This window comes from Hemiscyllium ocellatum, chromosome 44, assembly GCF_020745735.1.
Source record: "Hemiscyllium ocellatum isolate sHemOce1 chromosome 44, sHemOce1.pat.X.cur, whole genome shotgun sequence".
In the NCBI taxonomy this organism is placed as follows: Eukaryota; Metazoa; Chordata; class Chondrichthyes; order Orectolobiformes; family Hemiscylliidae; genus Hemiscyllium; species Hemiscyllium ocellatum.
In genome coordinates, this window is record NC_083444.1 from 10,879,579 (window position 1) to 10,898,737 (window position 19,159).

Genomic DNA, 19,159 nt, shown 5'->3' on the forward strand with positions numbered 1-19,159 from the left:
AAAGTTAAAAATCCCCCAACACCAGGTTAGAATCCAACAGGTTTAATTGGAAGCACTAGCTTTCAGAGCGACACTCCTTCATCAACCACCTGCTGTAGGAGTGTCGCTCTGAAAGCTAGCGTTTCCAATTAAACCTGTTGGATTCTAACCTGGCGTTGGGGGATTTTAAACTTAAGTCTGAAGTATGTTTGTGTTCATTCTTTTACGCGATGTTTACTGCCCCCACCGCCCCCCCCCCTCGTGGACCTTGAGAAGATGGTAAGCCACCATCTTGAACCTTTGCGGAGAGTTTCTGGGCTGTGGGACGGTAAGGAGAGAAAAGGCCAATCTCCTGCCCGTGCATGCACACCTTTTCAGGATTGGAACAGAATATCATTGGTCTGTCCCCAGTGTTTACTGGAGTCAACCTTCACGCTGTATTTGGACGCAGTCTGGGTGGGACGTCAAAACTCCAAGCAGTTCCAAGGCAAGCCAATGGCTCAGTGGTTAGCACTGCTGCCTCATGGCGCCAGAGACCCCGGTTCGATTCCACCCTCGGGCGACTGTCTACGTGGAGTTTGCACTTGGTCTGCGTGGTTTCCTCCCACAGTCCAAAGATTAGATTACTTACAATGTGGAAACAGGCCCTTCGGCCCAACAAGTCCCGCCGAAGCTTTGTGACTGTGGGAGGAAACCGGAGCACCCGGAGGAAACCCACACAGACACGGGGAGAACGTGTAAACTCCACACAGTCAGTCGCCTGAGGCGGGAATTGAACCCGAGTCTCAGACGCTGTGAGGCAGCAGTGCTAACCACTGTGCCACCCTGCCGCCCACAGGTTAGGGGGAATTGGCCGTGCTGAAGTGTTCAGGGATGTGTAGGTTGGGCGCATTAGTCAGGGGTTAAATGGAGGGGAATAGGTCTGGGTGGGTTACTCTTCAGAGTGGATTTGTCGGGCCGAAGGGCCTCCACCCACACTGAAGTGAACCAAGGGAAAACAAAATGGCGCTCAACCTTAAAGTCAGAGGAGATGACACTGGGCTAATAGTCCGGAGCACCCAGTTAATGAGAGCTGGTGGAAGAGAAATTGAATTAATCAAATTTACATTGAAAGCAAAATCAAGAAAACCTATCATTGCTTGTTTTTTAAATAAAAATTCGGTTGGTTCCCTCTCCTTTTTGGAGAAATGAAGAAAGAAATAGCTGGGAAAACTCAGCACGTCCAGCAACATCTGTGGAGAGAAAGCAGAGTTGACGTTCCGGGCCGAGTGACCCTTGTTTCGAACTACGGCTGTGAAAATGAGATTTAGCAAACATCCTTGTGTCCTTAACTGTTATGACCCAAGATGTAACCAATAATGCCCTAATACATCTTTTCCCTTTCCTGGATGAACTTCCACAATCTGTGCATGGGGTTCCTACAGTAAGGAAACAGGCCATTCAGCCCATTGAGTCCACGCCACCCCTCCCGAACAGCATCCCACTCAGACCTGCTCTATCCCTGCATTTCCAATGGCCGATCCACCCTAACCTGCACATCCCTGAACACTATGGGTAATTTAGCAGGGCTAATCCACCCTAACCTGCACATCCCTGAGCACTATGGGTAATTTAGCATGGCCAATCCACCCTAACCTGCACATCCCTGGGCACTATGGGTAATTTAGCATGGCCAATTCACCCTAACCTGCACATCCCTGGGCACTATGGGTAATTTAGCATGGCCAATTCACCCTAACCTGCACATCCCTGGGCACTATGGGTAATTTAGCATGGCCAATTCACCCTAACCTGCACATCCCTGGGCACTATGGGACCATATATTACAGCCAATCTACTTATCTTTAGAGCAGGGGAGGAGATTGGAGCATTGGAAGAAAAACATACACAGACACGGGGAGAATGTGTAAACTCCACACAGACAGTCACCCGAGGCTGGGAATCGTACCCAAGGTCACTGATGCTGGGAGGCAGCAACGTTAGCCACTGAGCCACTTGTGGTCGAGGCCACAGTGAATATTACATGTAACAAACTCCACAGTATTACTCTTTCATCTTGACCCCCCGGTCTGAAGCACACTCAAGAATAGGTGATAAATATTGGCCTTGCCACTGACACCTCCATCTCATGATTGAGTGGAAAACACATCAAAGTGACACATCAGCACGACTTTCCGACCTGCTGGAATTACAGTCAGCTGCTCACGGTTGGCTTCTGCTCTCGGCCGTTCATCAATGCAGAGCCCTCTCATTAACTTGTTTGGTATTCCCCCTGAGTCTGTGTTGACTGCGAAGGGAGGCCTAGAATTCGGGGCGCTGATCTACCACCTCCATCGTCAGAGCTGAAAATGTGTTGCTGGTTAAGGCGCAGCAGGTCAGGCAGCATCCAAGGAACAGGAGATTCGACGTTTCGGGCTGATGAAGGGCTTTAGCCCGAAACGTCGAATTTCCTGCTCCTTGGATGCTGCCTGACCTGCTGCGCTTTAACCAGCAACACATTTTCAGCTCTTTACCTCCATCTTCCCCAAAGGTATCATGACCTACAGCCCCGTGTTGAAGAGGAACCTCTGTTTTATTTAACAGGGACTGTGTTGATATTGTGGACCCCATGCCTTACTTCAACAACTGCGTGTATGACATGTGCCAGTTCCAGGGTTTCCAACCGCCTCTGTGTGACCAACTTCAGGCCTACACTGATATCTGTCTATCTGTCGGAGTCACGGTGCACAATTGGAGGGCTCCAGATTTTTGTGGTAAGACGGCAGTCATTTTTATGTTCCTGGCCGTGTGGAGAGGGGTGTTTCTTGTGGGCGCTACCACGAAAGGCTAAGCAGTGGTGTCTTTCCATTCGGGATGGGGGTGGGATATCGGCTGACCCCCTGACGTCACTGCAGGGGAGCCTCAGAACACGACTTCCTAATTACGGTGGGCTGAAACATCCAAAAAGGACTGGAGCTCCTCCCCCATGTCCTTACTCTAGTGGGCCTTCCAGTGGGAGGTGGGGGTTGCGAGGGTGGGGATGAAGGATTTGTGCACAACGTCCCTCACTCGCACCATCTCCGGAATCCGAAACGGGTCTTGTGAAAGATTCTGAAATGTTGAAAGGGTTCCAAAAAAGGATTTACAAGGATGTCGCTGGGGTTGGAGGGTTTGAGTTAGGGGGGAGAGGGCGAATAGGCCAAAGTCTTTGCCCCAGGGTCGGGGGCGTCCACAACTAGAGGGCGTAGGTTAAAGGTGAGAGGGGGAAAGGTTTAAAAGGGATCTAAAGGGGCAACTTTTTCACACAGAGGGTGGTACGTGTATGGAATGAGCTGCCGGAGGAAGTGGTGGAGGCTGGTACAATGACAACATTTAAAAGGCACCTGGATGGGGACATTAATAGCTGAAAAATGTGTTGCTGGAAAAGCGCAGCAGGTCAGGCAGCATCCAAGGAGCAGGAGAATCGACGTTTCGGGCATAAGCCCGAAAGTTGAAGGGCTCATGCCCGAAACGTCGATTCTCCTGTTCCTTGGATGCTGCCTGACCTGCTGCGCTTTTCCAGCAACACATTTTTCAGCTCTGATCTCCAGCATCTGTAGACCTCATTTTCTCCTGGGTATATGAATAGGAAGGGTTTGGAGGGATGTGGGCCAAGTGCTGACAACTGCGACTAGATTAATTTAGGATGTCTGGTTGGCTTGGATGAGTTGCGCTAAAGGGTTTGTTTCTGTGCTGTTTATCTGTGCGACTGTTATAAGGAGGAGGCTCTATGGACTGGGATCTTTATTTTTTAACTGCAGCATGGGATGTTGAGGGGTGACCTTATAGAGGTTTATAAAATCATGGGGGACATAGATAAGGTGAATGACAGGTAGCTTTTCCCTAGGATGGGGGAGTTCAAAACTAGGGGACATATATTGATGGCAAGAGGGGAAAGATATAAAAGGGACCTGAGGGGCAACTTTTTCACGCAGAGGGTGGTGTGTGTATGGAATGAGCTGCCAGAGGAAGTGGTAGATGTTGGTGCAGTTGCAACATTTAAAAGATCTTTGACCAGGTCCATAGATAGGGAGGGTTTATGGGCCAAATGGGACGAGTTTAGTTTGGGGTATTTGGTTGGAGTTGGAGCAGAGGGCCTCTGTATTACTCCGTGACTGTTATCTTTGTATTTCAACCACACCACCCACCGTCCCTGTAAACCTTGGTTAAAAACAGGTAGCCCTGTTGCTGGCGGTTTTGAAGTTGGTAATAAGTGGTTCAATACCCCACGCCCACGATGGGATAAAATGTTCCTTTGGCAAGTTGAATGTTATGGGATCTCTCCTGTAACTAGACCTCAGACTCCAGACAAAATTTTGCTACCCGAGGAGAAGATGATAACAGCTTTGTTCTGCGATCTGGGCAGTGTGAGTTCTTGCATGCCAACACTTATGTGTCTCTTATTCGAGTCATAGAGATGTACAGCACGGAAACAGACCCTTCGGTCCAACCCATCCAGATATCCCAACCTTATCCAGTAAAACAAAAGCTAAACAATATCCACCTTGCTCTGCAGCTCTACCTTGCCCGTCAAACTCCCACTACAACGTATGCGCCAACATGTGCCCAGAGACGTGTAGCCAACTCAACAACCCTGACTGCTCAAGTAAATGCATTGAAGGATGTAACTGTGACCCTGGGTATGTCCTCAGTGACAGTCAGTGTGTCCCCCGCTCTGACTGTGGATGCTCTGACGACGAAGGCAATTATCACCTGGTAAGTAATCTCCGCTTGTACCCAATATCTCACCCAATCTCCACCGTCAACAATGACAGATCCAACTTTGGGGGCCACCCCGGTAGAATAGCCTGCTCCCCTCACGAGCCAGACTTGGGCACCAGTCCAGTGTTGGCATAGAACCACACACAGTGGGGGGGGGGGGCAGAGCACAAATCAAAGTGAGGTCAAGGGCCTGAAAGGGTCAAGGTTAGAGTGGTGCTGGAAAAGCACAGCAGGTCAGGCAGCATCCTAGGAGCAGGAGAATCGACATTTCGGGGGTCACTTTTTCATCTATCCATTGGCTAGGCCCAATGTTTATTGCCCGTCCCTAGTTGCACCTTGAGAAGATGGCGGTGAGTTGCCATCTTGAACCACTGCGGTCCACTTGCTACGGTTGACCCACAATGTACTGGGGGGAGGCGCGGGTTCCAGGATTGTGACCCAGCGACACTACAGGAACAGCAGTATACAGGTATGCCATCCTTCACCCGAAATCCTTGAGGCCAGTTGTTCTTCGGAAGTCGGACTTCTTCGGATTTCGGAATAAATGACACTTTCACAGTGAAATAACAAAAAAAAATGACCGAATGGCCGACCCACGTGCGACCAGTACCACCGCAGAGACACAACCAATGCCACACCGGCGTGATGTGGGTTGGGTGGGTGTGGAGTCGGGTCACCTGTTCGCACTCGGAGAAAGGTGAGGACTGCAGCTGCTGGAGATCGGCGCTGAAAAATGTGTTGCTGGAAAAGCGCTGCAGGTCAAGGGCTTATGCCCGAAAACGTCGACTCTCCTGCTCCTTGGGTGCTGCCTGACCTGCTGCGCTTTTCCAGCGACACATTTTTTTCACCTGTCCGCACGCCAAACAACCCCGTTACGCGGAAAACCACTTCACAAGGAAAGCCCCAGATTTCGGAGCTTTTTGGGATTTCGGACAAGGGATTGTGTACCTGTATTTCCAAATCAGGATGGAGAGTGGCTTGGAGGAGATCTTGAAGGTGGGGTTCCCACGTATCTGCTGCCCTTGTCCTTCTAGATGGAAGTAGTTGGGGGGTTTGGAAGGTGCTGTCTGAGGATCTTTAGTAAAGTGTGATCTAGTGGTGCGGTGGTAGTGTCTATAGCAAGCGATCTGGGTTCGAAACCCACCCTCCCCATAGAGTGCGACATAATATGTTCGTCAAAATTAATTACAAATTTATGTTATGTAAAGGAATTACTTTTTCAAAACAGTAGGATACACGCACAGGAACAGCCAGCTGTTAGAAGGGGGCCCCCCATAATAAAAACACTGAGAGAAAACCCAAAATTAAACTGAAATATTATTTCTGAGGCTACACAGGAACAAAAGTAGACCATTCTTGAGCCCGTTCCACCATTTCATGAGACCGTTGCCAATCTGTGGCCTTAACTCTACATACTCTATGAATCCCTAATACTTACACTTCACAAAAAAAAGATTTAAAACTAACAACGCTGCGTTGCGAGTGCTCTTATAGAGGTCTCCATAACTCCAATGGGCCAAATGGCCTCCTCCCCCACTTTAATAAGTTCTGTGGCTAATGTCGGAGCTTCTGTCCACTCGCAGATCAACGAGTCTTGGTACCTACCAAAGTGCGACAAGAAATGTACCTGCGTCAGTCCAAAGCACGTCTCCTGTCAGGATGCGGGCTGCTTGAATTCGGAGGAGTGCAAGCTGCTGGATGGAGTTTATGGCTGCTATTCAAAGGGTAAAACTTTCCACGTTCATTTTGGGGGACATCAGCCTCACTGGTAGGCCGGCATTCATTGTCCAGTCACAACCACATTGGTGTGGAGGACTGTGAAGGCCGAGGCTGGGTAATGATGGGAATTTCCTCCCAAGGATACCCATCGAGCTGTTGGAGTTCTGAGTACAGACCAACAGCCTTACACTTACAAAGAAGCTGCAATCAAGTTCTCAATTTGCCAGGGTAACTCCCATTCTTAGGAACCCCAAATCGACAGTTACTGCGCCGTTATTTTCGTTCTTACTCACGGCGAATCACCCTTAAACCAAGTGTCTTTCTCAGCACGTGGCTCTGGGTCTGGAGTCACGTGTAGGCCAGACCGGGTAAGGATGTCAGATTTCATTCCCTTAAGGGCGTGGGTGAACCAGACGGTTGTTGACATCGTTGCAGTGGTCACCATCACCGAGACTCTAGATTGAAATGTGGCTCCAAGTTAACTCTTAATAGTTGGAGCCTGCTACCAGGGTGAGATTTGGACTCATGTTCCCAGAGTATTAACCTGGATTGACCAATCCAGTGACAGGAGAACTGTCAATCATTGGAGAACGTCACGCCTTGGATCAATCTCAGGTGAGAGCAGAACAGCAACCATCCCTTTGTCTGTTGATTCCAGTCATACGCCTCAGGTTTCAGGCCTGGGGCCTACTGGTACTTAGCTGATGAGCCCTTTGTTGACGCTGGCAGTCCCAGATCCTTGGTGGGTGCCCTTCTAGCATCTTTACCAGGGTATTCTGCCGTGTCATTGCTCACGGTGATCTTGTGTGACAGGAAGTGGGCGTGGCATTCACAGGAAGTTGGATTGCCAGCCAACCAGACCTCACCCTGGAGGCTCCAGGATGAATTGTGAAACTCTCCCACGCTGGTGTTAGCAATTCAGGAGATGCCTGACAGGAATGCGAGAAGATAACGATATTTCAACCTCCTCCTGAGCAGTTCAGCAGGAAGTGGGGTGCAATGCAACAGGAAGTGACATAAAGACCTTCTACATATTAAGTGACTGTCCAACCACAGGGAAACCCATCCCATCCTTTGACTCCCTACAGTTGCCATCTGTAACAGAAGACTGACCAAACTGCCCCCTCACCCCCTCACCCTTGTCTGTGCTGTTTTCCAACAGGCCATGAAACGTGCAGCGCCTCAGGAGACCCCCACTACAAGACGTTCGACAAGCTCTCGTACAACTTCATGGGGAACTGCACTTACACCTTCTCCAAGCTCTGCAACACCTCGTCCAACCTGCCCAACTTCATCGTGGAGACCACCAACGAGCAGCGGGGCAAGAACACACGGGTCTCCTACGTCAAGGCCGTGCACGTTGCTGTCCACGGTCTGAACGTGACCATAACGAAGAAGCAAAAAGTCATTGTGAGTACTTCAGGGGTCCTTGCCACTTGTCCAGAGTCACTCTGCGCAGTTCCCTGCTGTTGGTGACTGTCCAGTCTGATCCAATCTCACACACGTCACCTCTGTCATCCGACACTTTCCGAGAGAGAATGTGGGAAATGTGGCCTCAATTTGCACACAGCAAGTTCCCACACACAGAGAGTCCTTTTTTTTTGAAGGGATATTGATTGAAAATTAAGTGTTGTTCAGCCACACAGGAGAGAATTCGGCGCAGTAGCTCAGTGGTCAGCACTGCTGCCTCTCACCGCCAGGGACCCCCGGTTCGGTTCTGCCCTCGGACGTGTGGAGTTTGCACGTTCTCCCCGTGTCTGCGTGGGTTTGCTCCGGTTTCCTCCCACAATCTAAAGATGTGCAGGTCAGGGTGGATTGGCCAAATTCCCATTCGTGTCCAGGGATGTGCAAGCCAGGTGGGTCGGTCATGGGAAATGCCGGGAGAAGGGAGGATCTGGGTGGGACGCTCTTCGGAGGGTCGGTGTGGACTCAATGGGCAGAATGGCCTGCCTCTACACTATCGGGGTTCTATGATTCTAACTCTTCTGGTCTTAGAAGAGTTATAGCACAGAAGGAGACCATTCGGCCCATCATGTGAGCACTCCATGTAGAGCAACACATCTCATCCACTTGGGTTTGAGAAGTTTCTCATTGGATGATGACCCACTTGGAAACCTGCCTCCGTCTCACTCTGGAGGCGAACCACTCACTGGAACCCAAACCTCTTCCTCATGTCGCCATTGTTTCTATTTGCCAATCACCTCAGAATCTGTGTGGCTCTGGTTTTCAGACTCTCTGCCCACGGGGAGAGTTTCCCCCTCTCTAATGTGTGCCCCGGGGGATGAGGAAGTGGGGCCCCTCTGATCACCTTCCTTACGGCGGCTCCCCACCTCTCTTTCTTGCAGCTAAACGGACGGACGGTCAACACGCCCATCCTCGATGACAAGCTGCAGATCCGCATCAGCGGCCGCTTCGTCTCCCTGGAGACGGACTTCGGCCTGAAGGTGCGCTACGACGGGAACCATCATGTTGACGTCACCGTCCCCTCTTCCTATGAAGGAGAGCTGTGCGGCCTCTGTGGTAAGGGATAAACGGGAGGTTCCACCTGCTCTGAGCGGTGAGGCCTCGCCTCAAGAGAAGCTGGTTAAGGTGGTTAAAGGATTACATGGGGTGCGTAGAGAGAGAAAATATCTCTGGTTGGACGGATGAGCCTAGAACAAGATTGGGTCTTAGGGTCAGGCTGTTAGGATGGGGAGAGAGTCATTCCTTCACCCAAAGGAGTGTGGGAATCCCAAACTCCCTCCCCTATAAACATAGAGACCAAGAGAAAATACCAAAACCAAGAGGGCTGGAGTTACGTGTGACACCGGGAGATAGAATGAAGCTGGCTGGATCATTATAATACAGGCAAACATGAAGACTGCAGATGTTGGAGATGAGAGTCGAGAGAGTGTGGTGCTGGAAAAGCACAGCAGGTCAGGCAGCATCCGAGGAGCAGGAGAGTCGATGTTCCAGGCATAATTCCTGATGAAGGGCTCGAGCCCGAAACGTCGATTCTCCTGCTCCTGGGATGTGCCTGACCTGCTGCGCTTTCCCAGCAACACACCCTCGACTCTGATCGTGAACAAAATGCGGCTGTTATGGACCCGCCCTTCAATACATTTTAAAAAGGTGGCCGAGATAGATGCAATATATTGCGACTGGTCAAACTACTCAATGTTAAGCAAAACACCATTTATTTAAATGCTGTAGTTAAAATGCAAACAAAAGATAGATGAACGTAGAACAACCCAACTTCTGGAAAACTTAACTGAATAATAGGCACAGTACCTTTTACTAATTAACTGTTCCAATACATCCCATAAACACAGCCCTTGGCAAAAAGGCAAATTCAGATATAGATGCTTGCATGCAGTTTTCCAATCCAGGAGGAAACAACATCAAGAGAGATTCCAGACAAAGTAGCAGCTGAGAATCATTGACTGAAGGTCCCAACACTTCTGGGATTCCAGGCAGCTTCTGGCTGAGCGAGTTTTGAGAAGATTTGTTGAGGTTCCGGATGTGGGTTTGCTCGCTGAGATGGAAGGTTCATTTCCAGACATTTAAATAGAAAGCAGGAACTATCAGCAGTGCTTCGCCTGAGGCCCACTGAAGATGTTACCCAGTAGGGTGACGAAACGTCTGGAAATGAACCTTCCAGCTCAGCGAGCAAACCTACATCCAGAGCATCTGACGGTTACAGCTAAAACAAAAAAGCAAGAAAGCCTGTTCTGTGAGAGCTGGCCACACCCATTACAGATGCTTCTATTGTTTAAACTTTTTTTTAAAAAGCTGAAAGGCCTTCTACGTTGTTTATTTAAGACTTCTTCAGCAGTGCGTTCAGCTTTTGCAATTGCTCTTCACAAAAAAGACACCCAGGGCAAAATAACCTTTTAAAAGTGACAGCCTCATCACACAGCCATTGGTGTGAGCACTGATGGACGGAACTCTGCCATTCAGTCGATGGGACTTGTTATGAGGAAGCTACTGGTCACCTCCTTTCACCCTCTGGGTGGCCTACCTGTGGTTGTTGGGATTATTTTCATAGAATCCCTAGAGTTTGGAAACAGGCCATTCGGCCCACCAAGACCCTCTGAAGAGTAACCCACCTTACCCATTCCCCTCCCCCAATGGACGGGTTGGACCAAAGGGTCTGTTTCTGTGCTGTACATCTTTATGACTCTCTGGGCAAAGACGTTTCCCTTGTGCTGATGTCCTTCAGAGAAGGAGCTCTGGTCTCCTTACCCTGTCTGGCCGACACGTGACTTTAGACCCACATCGATGCGGTTGCCGTGTAACCGGTCTCTGAAATGGCCCGAGCAAAGTGGCACAGTGGTTAGCGCTGCTGCCTCACAGCGCCAGAGACCCGGGTTCAATTCCCAACTCAGGCGACTGACTGTGTGGAGTTTGCACGTTCTCCCCGTGTCTGCGTGGGTTTCCTCCGGGTGCTCCGGTTTCCTCCCACAGTCCAAAGATGTGCGGGTCAGGTGAATTGGCCATGCTAAATTGCCCCATAGTGTTAGGTAAGGGGTAAATGTAGGGGTATGGGTGGGTTGCACTTCGGCGGGTCAGTGTGGACTTGTTGGGCCGAAGGGCCTGTTTCCACACTGTAAGTAATCTAATCGAATCATCTAATCTAAAGGCTCTCAGCTCAAAGGCCTGTGAGGGATTGACTACAAGTTCTGGCCTTGACCAGCAGGGTCTCCATCTCACAGAAGACTATAAAAGGAAGGTTCTCTACTTGTGACCCTCTTACACGCATGGTCTTCCTCACATCCTCTCTCCAACCATCCCTCCGAGAGGAAACTCTCGGCAGCAGGAAACATGTTCCCGCTGATGGGCGAGTGCCGAACCAGAGGACACAGCTTAAAAATACGGGGTAGACCATTTAGGACAGAGATGAGGAGAAACTTCTTCACCCAGAGAGTGGTGGCTGTGTGGAATGCTCTGCCTCAGAGGGCAGTGGAGGCCCAGTCTCTGGATTCATTTAAGGAAGAGTTGGATAGAGCTCTCAAGGAGAGTGGGATCAAGGGTTATGGAGATAAGGCAGGAACAGGATACTGATTAGGAATGATCAGCCATGATCATATTGAATGGCGGTGCAGGCTCGAAGGGCAGAATGGCCTACTCCTGCAGCTATTGTCTATTGAAAGGGCCCTAGTCACTTGCTGGTAGTCACAGCAACTCAGTTCAGGCATCACCTTTGTAAATTCTTTCGCTGCTCCTTCTTCACTGCCATAAGAGGTTGCACTGAGGAAGATCCTTTTGTCAAACGACAGACAGCCAGATCTCAAGCCAGAACCAACCAATTGAAATGGGGGTCCTCTTTTAACTAGGCCTCCATCTCTTGGAGGCCTTGATCTGAACATCACTCTTATGGCAGGTTGTGGGGAGGGGTGATGGGAAGGCTTGCCAGTGCTTTCAGGAAACTGAGGGTGGGGAAATCAGAGCGTTCCCTCACCCCCTGCTCGCTTACCCCAGCAACGCAAGCTCCATCCAGTGGAACCGACACTGGTGGTGTCCCGTCCAATGGCTCTGGCTTCTGCTGGGGGCACCAAGACGAGAAACGTCGGCCCATTTACACCTCTCCCAATAACTGCATCCTGGCCATTCCTTCCTCGGTTACACCTCTCTGCCTACAGGCCCGGTGACTAACACTAGGCCCTGCTGTTCCCGAATGCAGGAAACTACAACGGAGACCATTCTGATGACAAACGCAAGCCCAACGGTGACATCACCAGCAGCTCTTCTGACTTTGGGGCCAGTTGGCTGGTATCAGACCAGGACACTGAGTAAGTGCACTTTTTAATTTACTTATTGGATAACAGCCTCGCTAACGCTGCATTTTTCCCTTTGCTGATGCTTCTCAATTTCCAGTTAATACATCTCAGTTTTAGACATGGCTCACACCTCCCCCACCAGAACCGACAGTTAGTCCATGACCCACCGTATGAATCTAGTTAATGGCTACTCTTGCTAATCAGTAAACTTGGCTCAGCCACCCGTTAAGAAATGCGATATCAGCTGATCTCCTGGGTCCCACACTGAAGCCCCACACAACTACGTTACACATATGTAGAGCAGAAGGAGGCCATTTGACCCATCCTGCCTGTACTGGCTCTCGAGACCCCTCCGATTATCCTCTCTCTGCGTTTTTCTTTCCCCCACATCCCTTGCAGTTCCTTTTTCAAGTATTCCCTGCAGAGAGTCCCTCACAAATCTGCTTCCAATGCTCTTCCTGATCCGCATTTTAAAATCCCGTCAAGCGTTTTTTCGAAAGGAAGTTGATCTCCTCAGGGACTTACTGTTGAGGACTGGGATGAGGAGAAAGTGAGGGCTGCGGACGCTGGAGACCAGAGTTGAAAAGCGTGGTGCTGGAAAAGCGCAGCAGGTCAGGCAGCATCCGAGGAGCAGGAAAAGCGACGTTTCGGGCAAAATTCCTGATGAAGGGCTTTTTGCCCGAAACGTCGGTTTTCCTGCTCCTCGGATGCTGCCTGACCTGCTGCGCTTTTCCAGCACCACACTCTCATCTCGAAGAGAATCTTTGCAATTCTCTCCACAAGAGGACTGTAGTTGCTCCATCTTTGAATACATCTAAGACTGGGATTGGCAGAGTTTTGGTCTCTCGAGGAAGGATAGGGAGCAGGGAGGAGAGGGGAGTTGAACCCAACATCAGCAAATTGAATGGTACAGCATGCTTGACGGGCCAAATGGTCCATTCTAGCTCCTACTTCCCAAGACCAAAATGGTCTACTCCGTCTCCTATTTCTTGTGATCTTAAATTCCTCTTCAATCTTTGGCCAATTAGCTTATATCGGGTTTTGAGAAAATTTGTAGCTCAGGTTGAGGTTCTGGATGTAGGTTTGCTCGCTGAACTGGAAGGTTCACTTCCAGACGTTTCGTCACCCTACTCGGTAACATCTTCAGAGGGTCTCCAGGCAAAGCACTGCTGATATTCCCTGCTTTCTATTTATATGTTTGGGTTTCTTTGGGCTGGCAATGTCATTTCCTGTTGCGATGTCATTTCCTGTGGTGAAGTCACTCCCTCTTTTTTTCTCTCAGGGGGTGGTAGATGGGGGTCTAACTTGATGCGTTTGTTGATAGAGTTCCGGTTGGAATGCCATGCTTCTAGGAATTCTCGTGCGTGTCTCTGTTCGGCTTGTCCTAGGATGGGTGCGTTGTCCCAGTCGAAGTGGTGTCCTTCCTCATCCATATGTGAGAGAGGGTCATGTTGTTTGGTGGTTGGCTGGTGCTCCTGTATCCAATGAGCTTATATCTGTGAACCTCCGGCAGTGCAGCACTCACCCAGCACTGCACTGGAGTGTCAGCCTTGAGTGTTATGCTCTGGCCATTGAGCAGGGAACCCCGTTCTAAGGCACAGCGATAAGGCTGTTACCAACTGAGCTGAAGTGTTTGGGAAGAGGTTGAAGGAATGGGGTGCAGGGTGAGGCCATTCAGATTCCTTGAGCCTGCTCCATCATTCACCACGATCATAGCTGACCCCTACTTCAATTCCGCCTCCCTGGCCTATCCCCATACGCCTAAAAATAAATCCATTAAACACAGTCCTGATATTTTTAAAAAATTGCTCATGGGATGTGGGCCCAGTATTTATCGCCCCATCCCTAATTACCCCTTGAGAAGGTGGGGGTGAGCTGCCTTCTTGACCCGCTGCAGCCCCGTGAGGTGTACAGACGCCCACCCAGTGCCCTCAGGGAGGGGGGTTGGGGGGTTTCCAGGATTCAGACCCAACGACGCTGAGGGAACGGCCGATATATCCCCAAGTCAGGACTGTGAGGGGTGGTGTACCCATGCACCTGCTGGCCTTGACCTATGAGATGGAAGAGGTCAAGGGTCTCCAAGATGGTGTTGAAGGGGGCTACAGCAGTGTTGGAGGGAACGAACATTGAAGGTGATGCCAATCACTCGGGCTGCTCTGTCCTGAATGGAGTTGAGCTTCTCGTGTGCTGCACACATTCAGGTAAATGGAGAGAGTGTCCCATGCCTGACATCCCTTGTACACGATGGACAGGTTTTAGGGAGACAGGAGGTGGGTTACTCAATGCTGTATTCCTAGCCTCTGACCTGACGTAGTGGGTCCAGGCATAATGTACCACACCAGAATGGAGTCAACACCCTGAAGAGGAGGCAAGTGGGGTGAGGGGACCGACAATGGTATTTCCCAGGAATCAATCAATGAGTGCCATTAACTGAACTGTCTCCCCTTCATGAACTGAGTTGTACTGTATTCATGAACCAAACAACATTCACCTTATGAAACGAAAGCTGCACATGTTACAACTTTAACCACTTAAGGACAATGCAGTGCCTTTGAAATGTAGTCATGTAAGAAACAGTCAGCAAGTTAAGATCCAGATGACCAGATATGTTTTCACCGTGTAGGTTGGGCTAGAGAAAGTTAGGACCCAAAGCTCTGAGGATAACCTCCTCTGTTACAAAGTAGCACGGCCAATCCACCCTAACCTGCACATCCCTGAGCACTATGGGTAATTTAGCATGGCCAATCCACCCTAACCTGCACATCCCTGGGCACTATGGATAATTTAGCATGGCCAATCCACCCTAACCTGCACATCCCTGGGCACTATGGATAATTTAGCACGGCCAATCCACCCTAACCTGCACATCCCTGGGCACTATGGGTAATTTAGCACGGCCAATCCACCCTAACCTGCACATCCCTGGGCACTATGGGTAATTTAGCATGGCCAATCCACCCTAACCTGCACATCCCTGGGCACTATGGGTAATTTAGCACGGCCAATCCACCCTAACCTGCACATCCCTGGGCACTATGGGTAATTTAGCATGGCCAATCCACCCTAACCTGCACATCCCTGGGCACTATGGGTAATTTAGCACGGCCAATCCACCCTAACCTGCACATCCCCGGGCACTATGGGTAATTTAGCATGGCCAATCCACCCTAACCTGCACATCCCTGGGCACTATGGGTAATTTAGCACGGCCAATCCACCCTAACCTACACATCCCTGGGCACTATGGGTAATTCAGCATGGCCAATCCACCCTAACCTGCACATCCCTGGGCACTATGGGTAATTTAGCATGGCCAATGCACCCTAACCTGCACATCCCTGGGCACTATGGGTAATTTAGCATGGCCAATCCACCCTAACCTGCACATCCCTGGGCACTATGGGTAATTTAGCATGGCCAATGCACCCTAACCTGCACATCCCTGGGCACTATGGGTAATTTAGCATGGCCAATCCACCCTAACCTGCACATCCCTGGGCACTATGGGTAATTTAGCATGGCCAATGCACCCTAACCTGCACATCCCTGGGCACTATGGGTAATTTAGCATGGCCAATCCACCCTAACCTACACATCCCTGGGCACTATGGGTAATTTAGCACGGCCAATCCATCCTAACCTGCACATCCCTGGGCACTATGGGTAATTTAGCATGGCCAATCCACCCTAACCTGCACATCCCTAGGCACTATGGGTAATTTAGCATGGCCAATCCACCCTAACCTGCACATCCCTGGGCACTATGGGTAATTTAGCACGGCCAATCCATCCTAACCTGCACATCCCTGGGCACTATGGGTAATTTAGCATGGCCAATCCACCCTAACCTACACATCCCTGGGCACTATGGGTAATTTAGCACGGCCAATCCTTGCTTCATCTACACATCACATTAAACCTCTTTATGAGCAGGAATAGTTTCTCCAGCTTCCTCAAATTTCTACCAAATTACCCTCCTCTCGCCAAGGAGAACGGTTCCAACTTCTTCAATCTGTGTCTCTTTCCTGAAGCCATTCTTGCAAATTGCTTCTGTTCTCTCTGTCTCTCTCCCTCTCTCTCTCTCTCTCACTCTGTCTCTCTCTGTCTCTGTGTCTGTCTGTCTCTCTCTCTCTCTCTTTGGTCTCTCTCTTTCTCTGTCTCTCTCTCTCTCTCTGTCTCACTCTCTCCGTCTGTTTCTCTCTCTGTCTGTCTCTCTGTCTCTGTCTCTCTCTCTGTCTCTCTCTCTCTGTCTCTCTCTCTCTATCTGTCTCTCTGTCTCTCTCTCTCTCTGTCTCCCTCTCTCTCTCTCTCTCTCTCTCTCCCCCTCTCTCTCTGTCTCTTTCTCTCTCTCTGTCTCTCTCTCTCTCTGTCTCTCTCTCTCTCTCTCTGACTCTCTCTCTCTGTCTCTCTCTCTCTCTCTCTCTGGTGCGTTCACACATTTGATTGCTCGATCTGCAGCGTTCACAGGTGTAACCACGATGATCCTCCCGAGGACTGCGATAAGGATGAATTTAAGAAACCCGGGAGCTGTGGATTTACGATGGACCCGAAGGGTAAGTGTCCCCCCGAGCGGCCGTCACTAACAGAGGTGTAGGTTATCGTCGGGAACAAACCATTTAAACCACACTTGGGTTGCTAAGAATTGGACAGAGTTAGGATGAGCTGTTTTGACAATTCAGAAGCACTAGTTTAAGTCAAACACAGGGGTTATATGCAAATGAATTCTATAACAGACATACAACTCAGGAACTTTGGCCCAATAATTCTGCACCAATTCTAATCCTTATTTAAAAGTATTGCCCAGGTTTTTACTCCTCTGGTGCTAACATGCCTGCCTTCCACCAGCTCCACTGGCAGTGCATTCCAGACACCCCCCACCCTCTGCGTGAAACATTTTCCCAGCACTCCTCCCATAACTTTCCCCCTCTCCCCTTGTGTTCTCTCATGGTCGACATTTCCACCCTGGGGGGGGGAGAAAAAAAGTCTCTGACCATCCGCCTTTCGTAGTTTTGTCGCTCGTCAGCATTCCGGCGAAAGCTATCCAAATTTATCCAACCGCTCCTCCTAACTGAAACACCCACCCCCAGACCAGGCACCATCCCGGGAAACCTTCTCTGCACCCTCTCCAAAGCATCTGTGCCCTGCAGAACTGCACGCAATGTTCCAAATGTGGCCGAACTACAGCGGTAACATAGTTTGCCAACTTTTATATTCAATGTCTGGAAGGTAAGCATGCTTTACGCCTTCTGTGTTGCCCTCTCAGGGATCTGTGGGCCTGTAAGCCGAGATCAATGCTCCTACATGTTCTGCTGCTTATTGCAAAGTTCATACCTAAATGCAAAATGCATTGTCTCATGCTTGGCCAGATTAAACTCCATCTGTCATTTGTCTGCCCAAATCTGCAACCTATCGATATGCTGCCATGTCTTTTTTTTTAGATTACTTACAGTGTGGAAAAAGGCCCTTCGGCCCAACAAGTCCACACCGACCCGCCGAAGCGCAACCCACCCATACCCCTACATTTACCCCTTACCTAACACTACGGGCAATTGAGCATGGCCAATTCACCCGACCTGCACATCTTTGGACTGTGGGAGGAAACCGGAGCACCCGGAGGAAACCTACGCAGACACGGGGAGAACGTGCAAACTCCACACAGTCAGTCGCCTGAGTCGGGAATTGAACCCGGGTCTCAGGCGCTGTGAGGCAGCAGTGCTAACCACTGTGCCACCGTCTTCTGACCATCCTCCTCAATATCTGTAACTCCGCCAATTTTGGTGTCATCAGCAAACTTACTAACCAGACCACCCACCCAGATCGTTCATATCCTCTGTACAGACTTAAGAAAAAGTTGATCTCGTATAAAAGACGGCTCCCTATTTTTGTTCAAAATTTCCGGAATTTTCCATATATCTCGTGTAAGAGTCGACCTTTGTTCCTCACAGATAACAGGTCAACATTTGTGGGTCAAGGTAATATTTTGTCCATAAACATTACATCTGCAGTGATCGTTGAGACTGTCTGAGAGTCAAATGTCTTGTTAATCAGAAATGAAAGCTTAAGTATTAATCTAATAAACTAATACACCGGTAGACAAGATAAAATGGAGGGAAATGGAAGAAATTGGCACAGAGGTTTCAGACGTGTCAGGTCTGAATGAAGTGACAACCTCCCTTTGTCCACAGCTCAGCTGAGCTCAGTTTCCCGTACAACCTGTATTTTGGACCGGAACATGAATCTCAGCCCTGGATCTTGGATTAGTGGTGCTGGAAGAGCACAGCAGTTCAGGCAGCATCCATTGAGCAGCGGAATCGATGTTTCGAGCAAGGGCTTTTGCCCGAAACGCCGATTTCGCTGCTCGTTGGATGCTGCCTGAACTGCTGTGCTCTTCCAGCACCACTGATCCAGAATCTGGTTTCCAGCATCTGCAGTCATTGTCTTTACCTCGATGAACATCAGCCCGTCAAAAGTAGTATCCCCGTAATAGTGGACCCCTTAGATTTAACCTTAAACAAAATACAACTTTTACTCTACAAATATAACAGTACGACCAACAAGAAAGGCCCCAGCACAGATCCCTGCTGAACACAACTAGTTATGGGTCACCTTTCTGACAAGCACCCTTCCACCGCTACTTTCTGTGACTTCTATAGTTTGGATCCACCTAGTGAACTCACCCTGGTTCCTGTGGGACACTTACATCCAGACAGTCCAACGAGAAATATACACAAAGGCACAGTCCTAAAGACGGGTCCCCTCATGGCTTTACAGTAGGATGTGGGTGAGTGAGGGGGCCATGGTATCATGTCCTCTTGGTGCCCACCTACTCTACCAGCCCCTAAACCCTGCCCCAGACTGGGGTGACACCCTCATGGTGAAGACACAGTTGGGCCCCCACCAACCCCCCACAGCTGTGGGCACTCAGTGCCCCGACTCCACCACGATGAGCACCGATGCTCCCT

The 19,159-nt window shown here is 49.9% G+C and overlaps 1 protein-coding gene across 1 annotated transcript in view; it reads left to right on the forward strand.

The window, feature by feature from the left end:
• Positions 1-19,159, forward strand: part of LOC132835219 (zonadhesin-like) — a 140,998-nt gene that overhangs the window by 68,964 nt on the left and 52,875 nt on the right. The window contains exons 28-34 of the mRNA XM_060854582.1: positions 2,563-2,732; positions 4,514-4,713; positions 6,303-6,444; positions 7,601-7,848; positions 8,784-8,958; positions 12,101-12,209; positions 16,665-16,750. Of these exons, the coding sequence (XP_060710565.1) occupies positions 2,563-2,732; positions 4,514-4,713; positions 6,303-6,444; positions 7,601-7,848; positions 8,784-8,958; positions 12,101-12,209; positions 16,665-16,750 (1,130 nt within the window). The remainder of the gene's footprint in view (positions 1-2,562; positions 2,733-4,513; positions 4,714-6,302; positions 6,445-7,600; positions 7,849-8,783; positions 8,959-12,100; positions 12,210-16,664; positions 16,751-19,159) is intronic.